Consider the following 12,465-nt stretch of genomic DNA (forward strand, 5'->3'; position numbering starts at 1 on the left):
TGACGTGGAGGTGCTGTGCACACTGCTCTGAATCCCCAGTTTATATGGGAGTGAATAGGAAAAAAATAAGTGTAAAACACTTTTTGGTTCTGTTCTTAAATTCCTGAAGTTTTATACTGAAATGAGCACAGGTAATGCAAAGAGCAGCCCAGAACAATCCCTCCTTGGGAAGAGCAGGAGAGGTCCAGGAGCTCCTGGGGCACCTCCTTGCCTGGATCCAGCCAATGTGAGGGAATAGTGACCTCAGGTGTCTGTTCCATTAATCACAGGGATATTCCCATGAATTCACCATTCCATTGGACATTCCTGCTGAAAATGAAGCTGCTGGGAGCTGCTGGCACTGGCACAATCTCCTAGGTTTTCTGGCCTTAGCTTTCCCAAAAACACCTACAAGGACTTTCTTGAGGGCCCAGCCACCTTGAAAAAGTCTGAGAACAAATGTGTATTGAAACCTGTTCTAAATAGTGTGAAATTTTTAAATTTAATATATATTTAAATTGTGTGCTCGCTGTCCTTGCCTATTGCACAGAGCCTTTACATGCTGTGAAAGAATATGGCAGTAGAGGCAGAAAACACCCATATAAAATGAATATAACATTTAATACTCACTGAAAAACATGTAAGAAATCAGTACGAACTGATATGGCTTTCATTAGGGGTGAGATTCAGGCTGCTTTGCTTTTCACCTCATTTTGTGCAAAAATATATAAAATCCTTCAGAAGTGGATGTAACACAGTTTAAAACACAAATTTTCCACTGAAGCCAGAGGACAACCAGAGCTCACAGGCAGCACAAAGTACCTCGATGACTACAAAGAACCCAGTTCTGATGTTTACTGAGGCTGTGCCTTGAGCTGAGGTGGGATTTGGTGTCTTAGCACTAAAATTAAATGGAGAAAATAAATCTGCAACTGAGACTTTTCCAGCATTATCAGGATCCAGTTCTCCTCCCATAGGCTTCAAAGATGTGGCTTCCATAAAGGACACACTTTGTCCTACCCGTCTCCCAATGCCACTCTCCAAATGCCAGCCTGGAAGTGTTTTATTTCCTAAATCAAATATTGAGTGATTCATCAGGGCTTCAAAGTAAAAACTGTGTAACACCCACTGTGCAGCAGAGGTTCTGAAACAAAACTCCAGAGCAGGGAAATATTTATTTTTTTCTATTATGCTTTTTCCTTTCATTGTTTTAATAGTATGGTGGAGAGTCTCCAGAGAGGTCTGCAAAGAAATTTAATTTCAAAGGAGCAGAAGTGAGTAAGTGTGTGAACACAAGCATCGCACCAAAGAAAAATGTGCCAAAGAATTAAAAACATGGCAGACAGCTTGACAGGCTGTGATTTTCAGTCCTCAAGTGAAAGAACTCTTCGTTTCCACCAGGATGTTACCACATTAAATAAATCCCACACAACGTGTTGATGCAATTCAGCTTTATTTTTCTCCAGCATAACCTGCAGGAAACAAATACTGATCCACAAACAAACCTCAGTGTCACAGAATCATCAAATGACAGAATGCTTTGGGTTGGAAACGACCCTAAAAGTCATTTAATTCTAACCCCCTGCCACAGCGGTTCCTTCTTTCCATAAGGTGCTTATGGTACATCACAAATGGAATACAAAGTGAACGGACTGTGCGGGTGGTCCTTGTAAATAAAAATATCATTTAATTCTTAATTAATAAATTGTAACAGCGTATGTCCCTCACGGTTCCCTCCCGCTCCATGGCTCCGTCACTCCCTTTCGGGGCTCCCTCACGGTTCCCTCACAGCCCTTTCCCGGCTCACTCAGGGCTCCTCCATGGCTCCCTCACGGTTCCCTCCCGCTTCTCCATGTCGGCTCCATCACGGCCCCCTCACGGCTCCCACAGAGCTCCCGCCCGCCTCTACATGGCCCCGTAAAAGCCCTTCCCACGTTCCCTCACAGTTCCGCCATTATCTCCTCACGGCTTCCTCACCGCTTCCCCCACCTCTCCATGGCCCCTCACGGTCCTTTCCGAGCTCCCTCAGGGCTCCTCCACAGCCCCCTCACGGTTCCCGACTGCCTCTCCATGGCTCCCTCACGGTCCTTTCCGCGTTCCCTCACGGTTCCCGCCTCTCTCTCCGTGCCCCCCTCGCTCCACCCTCCCCGGGGCTGGGCTGGGCTCGGCCCCGCCGTCTCCTCCCCTTCCTGTGCCGGCCGGAAAGTGCCGCGTGTTCCGCAGCCATGGAGTACCTGCCGGCCCCCGCGGCCCCGGCGCAGGGACACATGTGAGCGGTGGCGGGGGAACGGGGTGCCCGGTGGCCATGACCGTGACCGTGACCATGACTAACTGTGCTTCTCTCTGTCCCCGTGTCCCAGCCTGTGCTGCCAGTGCGGTGTCCCCATCCCGCCCAACCCGGCCAACATGTGCGTGGGCTGCCTGCGGGCCCAGGTGGACATCACCGAGGGCATCCCCAAGCAGGGCACGGTGCATTTCTGCAAGCAGTGCGAGAGGTGAGCAGCCGCGAAATCGCTGGGGAGGGCAGCAAAATGCACTTAGAATGCGCTTAGAATATATCATTCTCATGGTTTAGGGAGGTAAAAGCGCACAGGTTTGATGTGAAGGAGCTGGGGGGGGCTCAGCCTGGAGAAAAGGCGGCTCAGGGGGAACCTGGCTCTGCACAACTCCCTGACAGCCAAGGAAGGGTTAGTTTGGATTTTGGGAAAAATCCTTCATGGAAGGGGATGTCCAGCCTGGCAGAACATCCTGACAGCAGGGGACAGCCAAGGAAGGGTTCGTTTGGATTTTGGGAAAAATCTTTCATGGAAGGGGATGTCCAGCCTGGCACAGCTGCCCAGGGCCCCGGTGAAATCCCCATCCCTGGAGGGATTTAAAAGCTCAGTGGATGTGGCATTTGGGGACGTGGTTTGTTGGTGGCTTTGGCAGTGCTGGGGGTATGAACTCAGTCACCTTAGCCACTTTGCCGTGATTTTCTATGATTATAAAAGTTGTAGCTGCTTGGTGTTACTGAACTGAAAGCTTTGGAAATAGCTGCTCATCCTTGGAGTGATGTAAGGTAAAATGCTCCCTGCATCCCAGGTACCTCCAGCCCCCAGGAACCTGGATCCAGTGTGCCCTGGAATCGAGAGAGCTGCTGGCTTTGTGTCTGAAGAAAATCAAAGCTTCCCTGAGCAAGGTGAGAACTGATCCTGCTGGCATTTCAGAGCCTGGTCTGCAAAATTGTAACTGCAGAGATGGGAGCTGAGCAGAATGAACTAAGGGACATATGTGTATGTACCTCAATTTCAGAGCTTTTTGCACATTTCAAAAATTTGTTCTCACTGGTTTATGATGATATGAAAAAGGGTTGCAGAGGTCTGTGTATAGATTAGCTCAAATTCATGTTTCAGTTGAATGAATCATCCCTTAGGTTCAGAATATTATTAGAGGGAAGGATCTGAGACTAAGCATCTTGATTTTATGTCAATCAACCTCCATGTTCTAGCTAAGCACTATTAATTGGATTTGGGATATTAATATATATTTTTTTAATTAAGATTATTCACTTCTTTACTGTGGACTGTTTGTGTTTGTGGATTAGGCTTGGTTTTACTGAGCTCTTGTGCTTCCCCACGGGCAGGTCCGGCTGATTGATGCAGGGTTCATTTGGACAGAACCACATTCCAAGAGGATCAAGCTCAAATTGACTGTTCAGAAAGAGGTAACTGGAGCACAGCCTTCTCCCTGTGGCTTTTAAAAAGCTTTCATGGCAAACAGCAGGATTTTTTAATTATTATTTTGTCACTAAAATGCCATTCATCAGAATGAAGAAAGTTTTTGTCTGTTCCAGTAAAGATGGGAAAATCCTGTAGTTATTTGTGACCCAGCCAGAGCCTAAACCTTGAACACTTTTGTTTTGCAGGTGATAAATGGGGCAGTTCTGCAGCAGGTGTTTGTGGTGGAGTACGTTGTTCAGTCTCAGATGTGTGAAGACTGTCACAGGATTGAAGCCAAGGATTTCTGGAAAGCTGTGGTGCAAGTCAGGCAGAAGGTAGAGGCAAACTGAATTTTTATTTGATCATGGCAGAACAGTCAGGCAAAGAATTGGGTGGTTTTCTGGGTTTCTCAGACAAAAATGTACTCACACTTAGCCACAGGGATATGGTTTGTGTTCAAGGTTGTTGAATTCTTTCTAATTCAGTTTAGAAAAACTTTCTGCTGTCCAGTATTAACATTCTTTAAAATGATGCTGGCAGGAGGATGTTGTGTGGATAACTAAATACTCTCCTGTATTTTAAGGCAGTTTGGGAACAGTGGGACAAATATTTAATTCTTTTTAAAGGAAATAGATCTCTCTAGCGACCAAAAAATGAGAAATGGGAGCTTTCAATAATTTGGTATAAGTAGAGCACTCTGAAATCTTTTTGTTTAGTTGGATGTTCTTTCTCTAGGTGATCTCTTCATATAAATGTTTATTCTTCAGAGATCCTGCTTTGTACTTAATACTTCTTAAATGACCTTGATGCTTTTGTGTTTGTTTGGCTTTAGACTGTGCACAAGAAGACTTTTTACTATTTGGAGCAGCTGATTTTGAAGCACAGGCTCCATCAAAACACACTGAGGATCAAAGAAATCCACGGTGAGTGGCTCTGGAGGCAGAATAACCTGGATTTATGATGGATGTTTTCATGTGTGTGCTGGGAGCTGTGCAGAGAAACACTTTTGAATTATATTTGATAAAATAGAATAGAAATAGATTGGTTTCCTTGCTTTTCAGATGGCCTGGATTTCTATTACTCTTCCAAGCAACATGCCCAGAAGATGGTGGACTTCCTTCAGTGCACAGTTCCATCCAGGTACAGCTCCCCTGTGCATTGCCTTGAGCACTCAGAGCTTTGGAGAACTGTCTTAAATCCTTCCTTTTAAAAGAATTTTTAAGTGCAAGTGTAAGGAATCTGTATTTTAAGTGTCTTTTGTTTGTATTTTAATTTTGTCTTAAAACAGACACAATTGTCTAAAATTGTATTTTAATTTTGTCTTAAAACAGACAAAATCCCTTCTACAAAAGTCCCATATTTTCCACTTAACCATGGTAAAATTAACCTCTCTTTCCTTAATATTTGTATTTTTGATGCAGACACTTTGTTCCAAGGATCTCCTGTTCCAGGTGATGTCTCTTGTTTCCTGAAACTTTATTTTTGTGTTTTACAGATCCAAATCATCCCAACGTCTGATCTCCCACGACATTCACAGTAATGTCTACAACTACAAAAGCACTTTCTCTGTGGAAATTGTTCCCATATGCAAGGTGAGCTTCCTCTGCTTCACCTTTGGGGTTTTGTGGGCAGAGTTGGGGTTTGGAGGTTGTAGGGTTTGGGGGGGTAGGGAGGGATCCACACAGGAAATGCAGAAGTTATGGGGCTAGAAAAATAAAACCACAAAAGTTTCAAATTTTATTTCAGAAGATTTGGTGAAAAATGGAGGAAATGGGAATGTTAATTGATTGTGTTTTTTGCAGGACAATGTTGTGTGTCTGTCACCCAAGCTGGCCCAGAGCCTGGGGAACATGAGCCAGATCTGTGTGTGCATCAGAGTGACCAGCACCATCCACCTCATCGACCCCAGCACTCTGCAGAGTGAGTTTGGGCTTTTCCCCTGCCCAGCTGTTCTGCTGGCACAATCACTGTGGCTTTGTTTCCACAAAATCCTGGAATTTTGGCCTTTGATGTTGTTAAATTGATCTGTACAGTAGAAATTTTGTAGTGAGCTGAGAGTTCTCCAAGCTTGATCCCCTGGGCAGAATGTGCAGGTTCAGTTTGAGCTCCTGGATGTTCTGAGCATTTACCTTGTCACCTTTTTTCCTCTACAGTTACATGGCTTGATTCCCATGGGATCCTGGGCAGAATGTGCAGTAGAAATTTCGTAGTGAGCTGAGAGTTCTCCAAGCTTGATTTCCATAGGATCCTGGGCAGAATGTGCAGGCTCAGTTTGAGCTCCTGGATGTTCTGAGCATTTACCTGTGTCACCTTTATTCCTCTACAGTTACATGGCTTGATTCCCATGGGATCCTGGGCAGAATGTGCAGGCTCAGTTTGAGCTCCTGGGTGCTCTGAGCATTTACCTGTGTCACCTTTTTTCCTCTACAGTTACATGGCTTGATTTCCATAGGATCCTGGGCAGAATGTGCAGGCTCAGTTTGAGCTCCTGGATGTTCTAAATATTTACCTTGTCACCTTTATTCTCCTATAATTACATGGCTTGATTCCCATGGGCAGAATGTGCAGGTTCAGTTTGAGCTCCTGGATGTTCTGAGCATTTACCTTGTCACCTTTTTTCCTCTACAGTTACATGGCTTGATTCCCATGGGATCCTGGGCAGAATGTGCAGGCTCAGTTTGAGCTCCTGGATGTTCTAAATATTTACCTGTGTCACCTTTATTCCCTTATAATTACATGGCTTGATTTCCATAGGATCCTGGGCAGAATGTGCAGTAGAAATTTCGTAGTGAGCTGAGAGTTCTCCAAGCTTGATTTCCATAGGATCCCAGGCAGAATGTGCAGGCTCAGTTTGAGCTCCTGGATGTTCTAAATATTTACCTATGTCAGCTTTATTCCCCTATAATTACATGGCTTGATTCCCATGGGCAGAATGTGCAGGTTCAGTTTGAGCTCCTAGGTGCTCTGAGGATTTACCTGTGTCACCTTTATTCCCCTATAATTACATGGCTTGATTTCCATGGGATCCTGGGCAGAATGTGCAGTAGAAATTTCGTAGTGAGCTGAGAGTTCTCCAAGCTTGATCCCCTGGGCAGAATGTGCAGGTTCAGTTTGAGCTCCTGGATGTTCTAAATATTTACCTGTGTCACCTTTATTCCCTTATAATTACATGGCTTGATTTCCATGGGATCCTGGGCAGAATGTGCAGGCTCAGTTTGAGCTCCTGGATGTTCTCAGCATTTACCTGTGTCACCTTTATTCTCCTATAATTACATGGCTTGATTTCCATAGGATCCCAGGCAGAATGTGCAGGCTCAGTTTGAGCTCCTGGATGTTCTGAGCATTTACCTGTGTCACCTTTTTTCCTCTACAGTTACATGGCTTGATTCCCATGGGATCCTGGGCAGAATGTGCAGTAGAAATTTCGTAGTGAGCTGAGAGTTCTCCAAGCTTGATCCCCTGGGCAGAATGTGCAGGCTCAGTTTGAGCTCCTGGATGTTCCCAGCATTTCCCTGTGTCACCTTTATTCCCCTACAATTACACAGCATCTGGATTAAATTTTCAGCCACTTCAGTACCAGAAATTCTGCTTTGCTTGCTGTGTGCTGGGGAGCTTGGGCAGCAGAATCCCTCTCAAAGATGGATCCAGGAATAATTCCTTTGAGCAAAGTCTGCCACAGATCAGCTGCTGCTGCAGCAATGTGGGTCATGTCCTAAATAAGTGTTCCAGAGATGAACAGATTGTGTCTGGCACTTGCCTGCACTGTGGTTAGTGGTTGTTTTTTCACAAGAAATTCTCTCCCTGATCATTTTGCAGTTGCTGAAATCGATGGCAACACCTACTGGCGCCACCCCTTCAACAGCCTGTTCCACCCCAAGCAGCTGGAGGAGTTCATCATCATGGACATCAACAGGGTCCATGAGAAGAAGAAAGGTGCTGGGGCAGGGGCTCGCTCAAACAAGGTGAGTTTCTGTGTTTAATTCGCATTTTGGGCCTCCTGCTCAGCTGAACTCATGGGCTGGGTGTGCCTGGCACAGCCTGGGCTGTCCTGGGTCTCACCACTGGCAGGAGCTTTCCTTGGGACCATTTGGTCTGGAAATGGCACAGGCAGGAGGTGAATTCCACTTCCAGGAATTCTGCTTGAAGAGTTTAAACTCTGCTTGTTACTGGGTGTTGAAATATTGACTTTGCAGCTTTAATGACTGCACTGGTTTTGTTGAAGCATTTCTTTTTAATCAGAATTAATGGAACTTCTCAGTTAAAAGCTAAAATAGGTGTTTATTTATAGAAACAGCCTTTAAGAATTCCTGGGAGTTGCCATTTCCTTACTTTTATTTAATGAGAAATGAGGAGTAGCAAGGGATCCATTGGATGTGATGCAGAAACACAAGTTTAATGACAAGTGGAGTTTAAATCAGTGCAGGTGTTGGAGTTAAGCTGGGTTTGGTTAAGGAATGTTTTATTTTCCATTCCCACAGCACACTCTGGCTGAAGCCTGGGTCAGGAAAACCTCAGAGCTGGACACAGATCACCAATATTTCTGCTGCACTCACCTGGGGCACATCCTGAACCCTGGCGACCTGGTCTTGGGGTCTGTTCTTCTTTTCTGAACTTTTATTAAATGATTCTTTCATGACTGAATTCATGTGCTGTCAAGAAAGTGTTGAACTGCTCTGATTTCAGAATGAAAGCAGCAAAAGGTGGGGAATTTCCTGGTCCTAACCCAGGAAATCTCTTTTCTAGAAGGAGTTTGCATGTAAGAATTGTAAGAAATAAGAGAGCTGATTGCCTTCAGAGTGCAGCTTGGAATCACAATTTAACCACAAATAAATGGGAAGGATTTTTAAAACACCAATTATTTGTTTGCTAATGAATATCATATACAGTGATAACAAATGTGAATTATTTGTAAGATTAGGCAATTTAGGTGATGCTTAGAAAAGTTTAAACATGAATGTTGTGAGCCCAGCAGAACCTCAGTGGGTGTTGCTGTTTGGATTCCAGAGGTTGGGAAGTGCCAACAGAGCAGGATTTGGGAACTGCAGCTGCTCAGCCTTAGGAGAGCTGCACATGAATGTGGATTTTTATTTGTTTCCCTTCCTCTGGAAATATTTCTGTTCCTTAGGGGCTGCACCTTGCCCTGTGCTGCCCTTTAGCACAAACATGACAGACCGAGGTTGGGTTTTTATAAAGCAGAATAAAACCCCTGTTTCCATTTTAGCTTTGACTTGGCCAACTGCAACCTAAATGATGAATTTGCCAACAAGATGAACCCCCAGCACATCCCTGACGTGGTAAGAAAATCCCTTTCTCTGTCCAAAGTCCCTCCATTCCCCAGGCTGGGAGGGAGTGTGGTTTTACAGTGAGCAGTGCCTGAAGGAACAGAGGATGTTAACAGTGACATTTGAGCAGCATCTGATTTTAAAGGATTATTTCCTTAAATATTTGAGTGATGGTTAAATAACATATTTATTTTTTTTTTCAAATTGCCATGATTAGCTAATACATTAATTGTTGATTTTATTCCAATTACCAATCACTGGGTGCTGAATAAGAACTCCAGTGCGTGCCTGTCCCTTCAGGACCATTTCCCAAGTATTTGGACACATTTCAACCAACAAACTCCCTGTAAATTCAATATAACACTGCTGAGTGGCAGCCCAGCTGGTTCTGGATGCCCAGCTGGGGATTTGGGAGCTGATTTGGGATTTTGGGAGGTGGAAAAAGGAGCTGCCTTTCCCTGCAGGTGCTGATCAAGAAGAGCTTTGACCGCTGCAAGCGGCAGCGCCGCAGGAACTGGAAGCTGAAGGAGCTGGAGAGGGACAGGGAAGCCTCAGACACAGATGATGAAAGGTTCAGTATCTGCTCCCCTTGTTCACTGCCAAAGCAGCTTCTGAATTGTCTGGTTTTTGGCTGTTTGGAGGGCCTGGAAAGGCCCGGAGTGGCCTTGGGGCAGCCCGCGTATCAAAGGACGAGAAGAGGCTTCAGTTCTTCTTTCGGTCTCTGTGTTTATTAATTGTTTATCTAAAAGATTTTCTTTCGGCCCGACAGAGCTCTGCTCAGCAGTCAGCCATGAGCACACTGTGCTGCCCTCCGGACAGTCACCTATCTTTATACCCATTGTTACGTGTACAATATTTATCATTTTTCCCCAATACCATTTATTCTTATTGCCCGGTGCACTTTCAGTAATAACCAATCCAAAGGTGCCACCATCACCAAGGAAGATGGAGGAGAAGAAGAAGAAGAAGAAGGACAGGACACACCCCAATTCCTCCATCTTTCTTCTCTAAACCCCCTGTACATAAATCCTAAACCCTGTGTCTCACCCTCTAATTAACCAATCCCTTCACCATTCACCCCGGTGAAACCCTCCTGTCCTCATACAGGTGTCGTCTCCTGTGTAGGATCAAAGTCCAGCCACCAGACACTTCTGGAACATTCCAGGACTCCCGAGCCCCCCAAGGGTGGTCTCGGTGACACCTCAGTGCTGAGGTGCTGAGATCTCACACTGAATAACCTCCAGCTGAGAGGGAAAAAGGGAAAATGAGGGATAAATGAGTTGGGAATTAGTAGGTGAGGGTAAATCAGCGGTGGGTTGGAAATGTGGGGATGCTCTGGGGTTTTGTTCCTGTGATTTTACTTTGTTGCATGAATTTCCATAAATCCAAAGGAACAGGGAGTAAATACATCCCACATCTTTTACAGACAATACCAGGACTTCCTGGAAGATCTGGAAGAGGATGAGACCATCAGGAAAAATGTCAACATTTACAGAAGTAAGGCCTTTCTAACTCCTCCAGTGCATGTAATTAAATCATGTTTGAGGCAAAGCAATTTTACTGGAATTCTCTATTTACATTCCCCAAACTCCTCATGCCTTGAGAAATGCTGCAAAGTATTTCACAGATGTGTTTCACCTGATGGGTTTTGTTTCCTTGCCTTTAAATGAAAAAGAACTTTCCTCCTGCACCCAAAATCTCTGCTGGGGGACGGATTTGATTCAGAATTCAATTTTTTTCCATGAGGGGACTGAGGAGTTTTTTGTTTTGTGGTTTGTTGGTTCTTTTGGTGTTGTTGGTTTGATTATTTTTTTCCCCATTTTCCCTTGGGGTTGCTCTGGTGGTTTGGGGTTTGTTTTCTTTGCTTTAACTGATTTTTTGGGGGGTTTCTGTGTGTTGTTAGATGCAGATATTCCAGTGGAGAGTGACACCGATGATGATGGAGCTCCACGGATCAGCCTGGCTGAGATGCTGGAAGATCTCCACATTTCCCAGGACGCCACAGGAGGGGAGGGAGCAGAAATGCTGACAGAGTGAGGACAGTGCCTTACACCCAATAAATATTCCCTGGGGAGCAAAAACTCCCCAGACCATCCTTAACCATCACAGGGCCAGGAAAAGTGACAAAACTCCCATGCACCCCAAAATAATGGCCTGGAATTCATATTTTATGGTTGATATCCCAGAGAATCAGCAATTAAAGCTCAATTTCTGGTGGAAGCATTGCAATATAAATACCACAAGTTCCTCCCATCCCTGAGGGATCTTTCCATGCAATTTCTGCAGTGGAAAAAATAAGGAAAGATGTCCAGAGGGAGAGATTTTATTGCAGTTTTCCTGGATTTTAGGTAGAGTCCCTACCTAGTGTTACAGCTTTAATTTCTCACATGGGGAAGGTTTTCCCCATTTTTGGCACAATGGTTTGAAGCCTTTTATGACACTGGTAGATTATTCCATATATCCATATTTAGGGAAGCTCAAGACTAATTTCTGTTCCCTCACCCAAAGAAAACTTCCCTGCAAAGCCCTTGATCAGAAAGATTGGAAAATCCTGTGGAGTGTGATGAGTATTGAACTGCATCCCATGTCTGGATCAGTGGATTAAAAGCAACATGCTCAGCAATTAATTAATAAACCAGCTATAAAGGATTAAAAACCTCTTGAGATGTTTTGATTCATTATTTTTTAGTTCATTTTCAAATCCAGTTGCCCTCTGCAAGTCCAAAGAAGACAGAATAATGAACTCCCTGTTGGGGGGGTAATAAAATCTGGGTTTAAACTGTGCTGTTTCCATCCATCCTTTCCCTCCTCCCTGTTTTCCTTGCTGGGCTCTCCCAGGAATGTTGGATATTTGCTGTGCTGTTTATCCCTGCAGATTTCCCTCTTCCTTTCCCCCTTTCCTTGCTCTGCTGCCAGCTTGGAGAAGCTTCCATGGATCTTTTATCAGAAGATTTTGTGCTGCTGAAGCCTTGAATCCAAGGATTGCCTGGATTTCTGGGATTTCTTTGGCTGGAGCAGCTCCCCACAACCAAAGCTGGGTCTCTGTAGGTTCCCAAGTGCCCCTTTGGGAGCTCAGAGGGGTTTAGGGAGTGCCCAACAAATTCAATATTCACCAATATTTCAGTTAACAAAGTATTCATTGTCATGGATGGAAGCTGCCTCTGGCCCTGCAGCTCTTCCTGAAAATCTCGGAGTTAAACCACAAAAAGCTCCTTTTGTACAACAGGAATCCTTCAGGGTTTTAACCAGAGCTGCTCAATGGTGCATTTCCACCCAGAGGCTGATGGATTTTGAGTTGGAAGTCATGGGAGAAGCTGTGCAGAATGTTGGAATTACGTCTTGCTCAGAGAAAATGGTGAAAAAATGTGTTTTATAAGTCAGAGCTTACAGCACAAAAGTTGGATAACTGAGGGGGGAAATGAACAGGAAAAAAAAAGGGATTGGAATGTGCAAACACTCATTTTTGATTTATTTTTCCCTAGATAAAAGTCTTGTGTGTCGATGAT

General features: G+C 44.7%; 1 protein-coding gene across 1 annotated transcript; it reads left to right on the forward strand.

Moving 5' to 3' along the window:
- Nucleotides 1-1,784: 1,784 nt before the first annotated feature.
- NMD3 (NMD3 ribosome export adaptor) lies at nucleotides 1,785-11,618 on the forward strand. Its single transcript, XM_064720999.1, has 15 exons — nucleotides 1,785-2,248; nucleotides 2,340-2,474; nucleotides 3,061-3,157; nucleotides 3,602-3,682; nucleotides 3,884-4,012; nucleotides 4,510-4,600; nucleotides 4,739-4,817; nucleotides 5,173-5,269; nucleotides 5,480-5,597; nucleotides 7,494-7,639; nucleotides 8,156-8,268; nucleotides 8,899-8,971; nucleotides 9,424-9,530; nucleotides 10,386-10,456; nucleotides 10,863-11,618. Exons 1-15 carry the CDS (start codon nucleotides 1,800-1,802, stop codon nucleotides 10,994-10,996), a joined length of 1,920 nt encoding a protein of 639 aa, XP_064577069.1. The 5' UTR covers nucleotides 1,785-1,799; the 3' UTR covers nucleotides 10,997-11,618.
- The last annotated feature ends 847 nt before the right edge of the window (nucleotides 11,619-12,465 follow it).

Source organism: Zonotrichia leucophrys, chromosome 9 (assembly GCF_028769735.1).
Source record: "Zonotrichia leucophrys gambelii isolate GWCS_2022_RI chromosome 9, RI_Zleu_2.0, whole genome shotgun sequence".
Taxonomy (NCBI): domain Eukaryota; kingdom Metazoa; phylum Chordata; class Aves; order Passeriformes; family Passerellidae; genus Zonotrichia; species Zonotrichia leucophrys.

Bases quoted from the DNA above. Each gene is read 5' to 3' on its own strand.
- NMD3 (XM_064720999.1), top strand. From the start codon at position 1,800: ATGGCTCCCTCACGGTTCCCTCCCGCTTCTCCATGTCGGCTCCATCAC. The intron at 4,601-4,738 runs GTGAGTGGCTCT...CTTGCTTTTCAG, and splicing joins GAGGATCAAAGAAATCCACG to ATGGCCTGGATTTCTATTAC. The intron at 5,270-5,479 runs GTGAGCTTCCTC...TGTTTTTTGCAG, and splicing joins AAATTGTTCCCATATGCAAG to GACAATGTTGTGTGTCTGTC.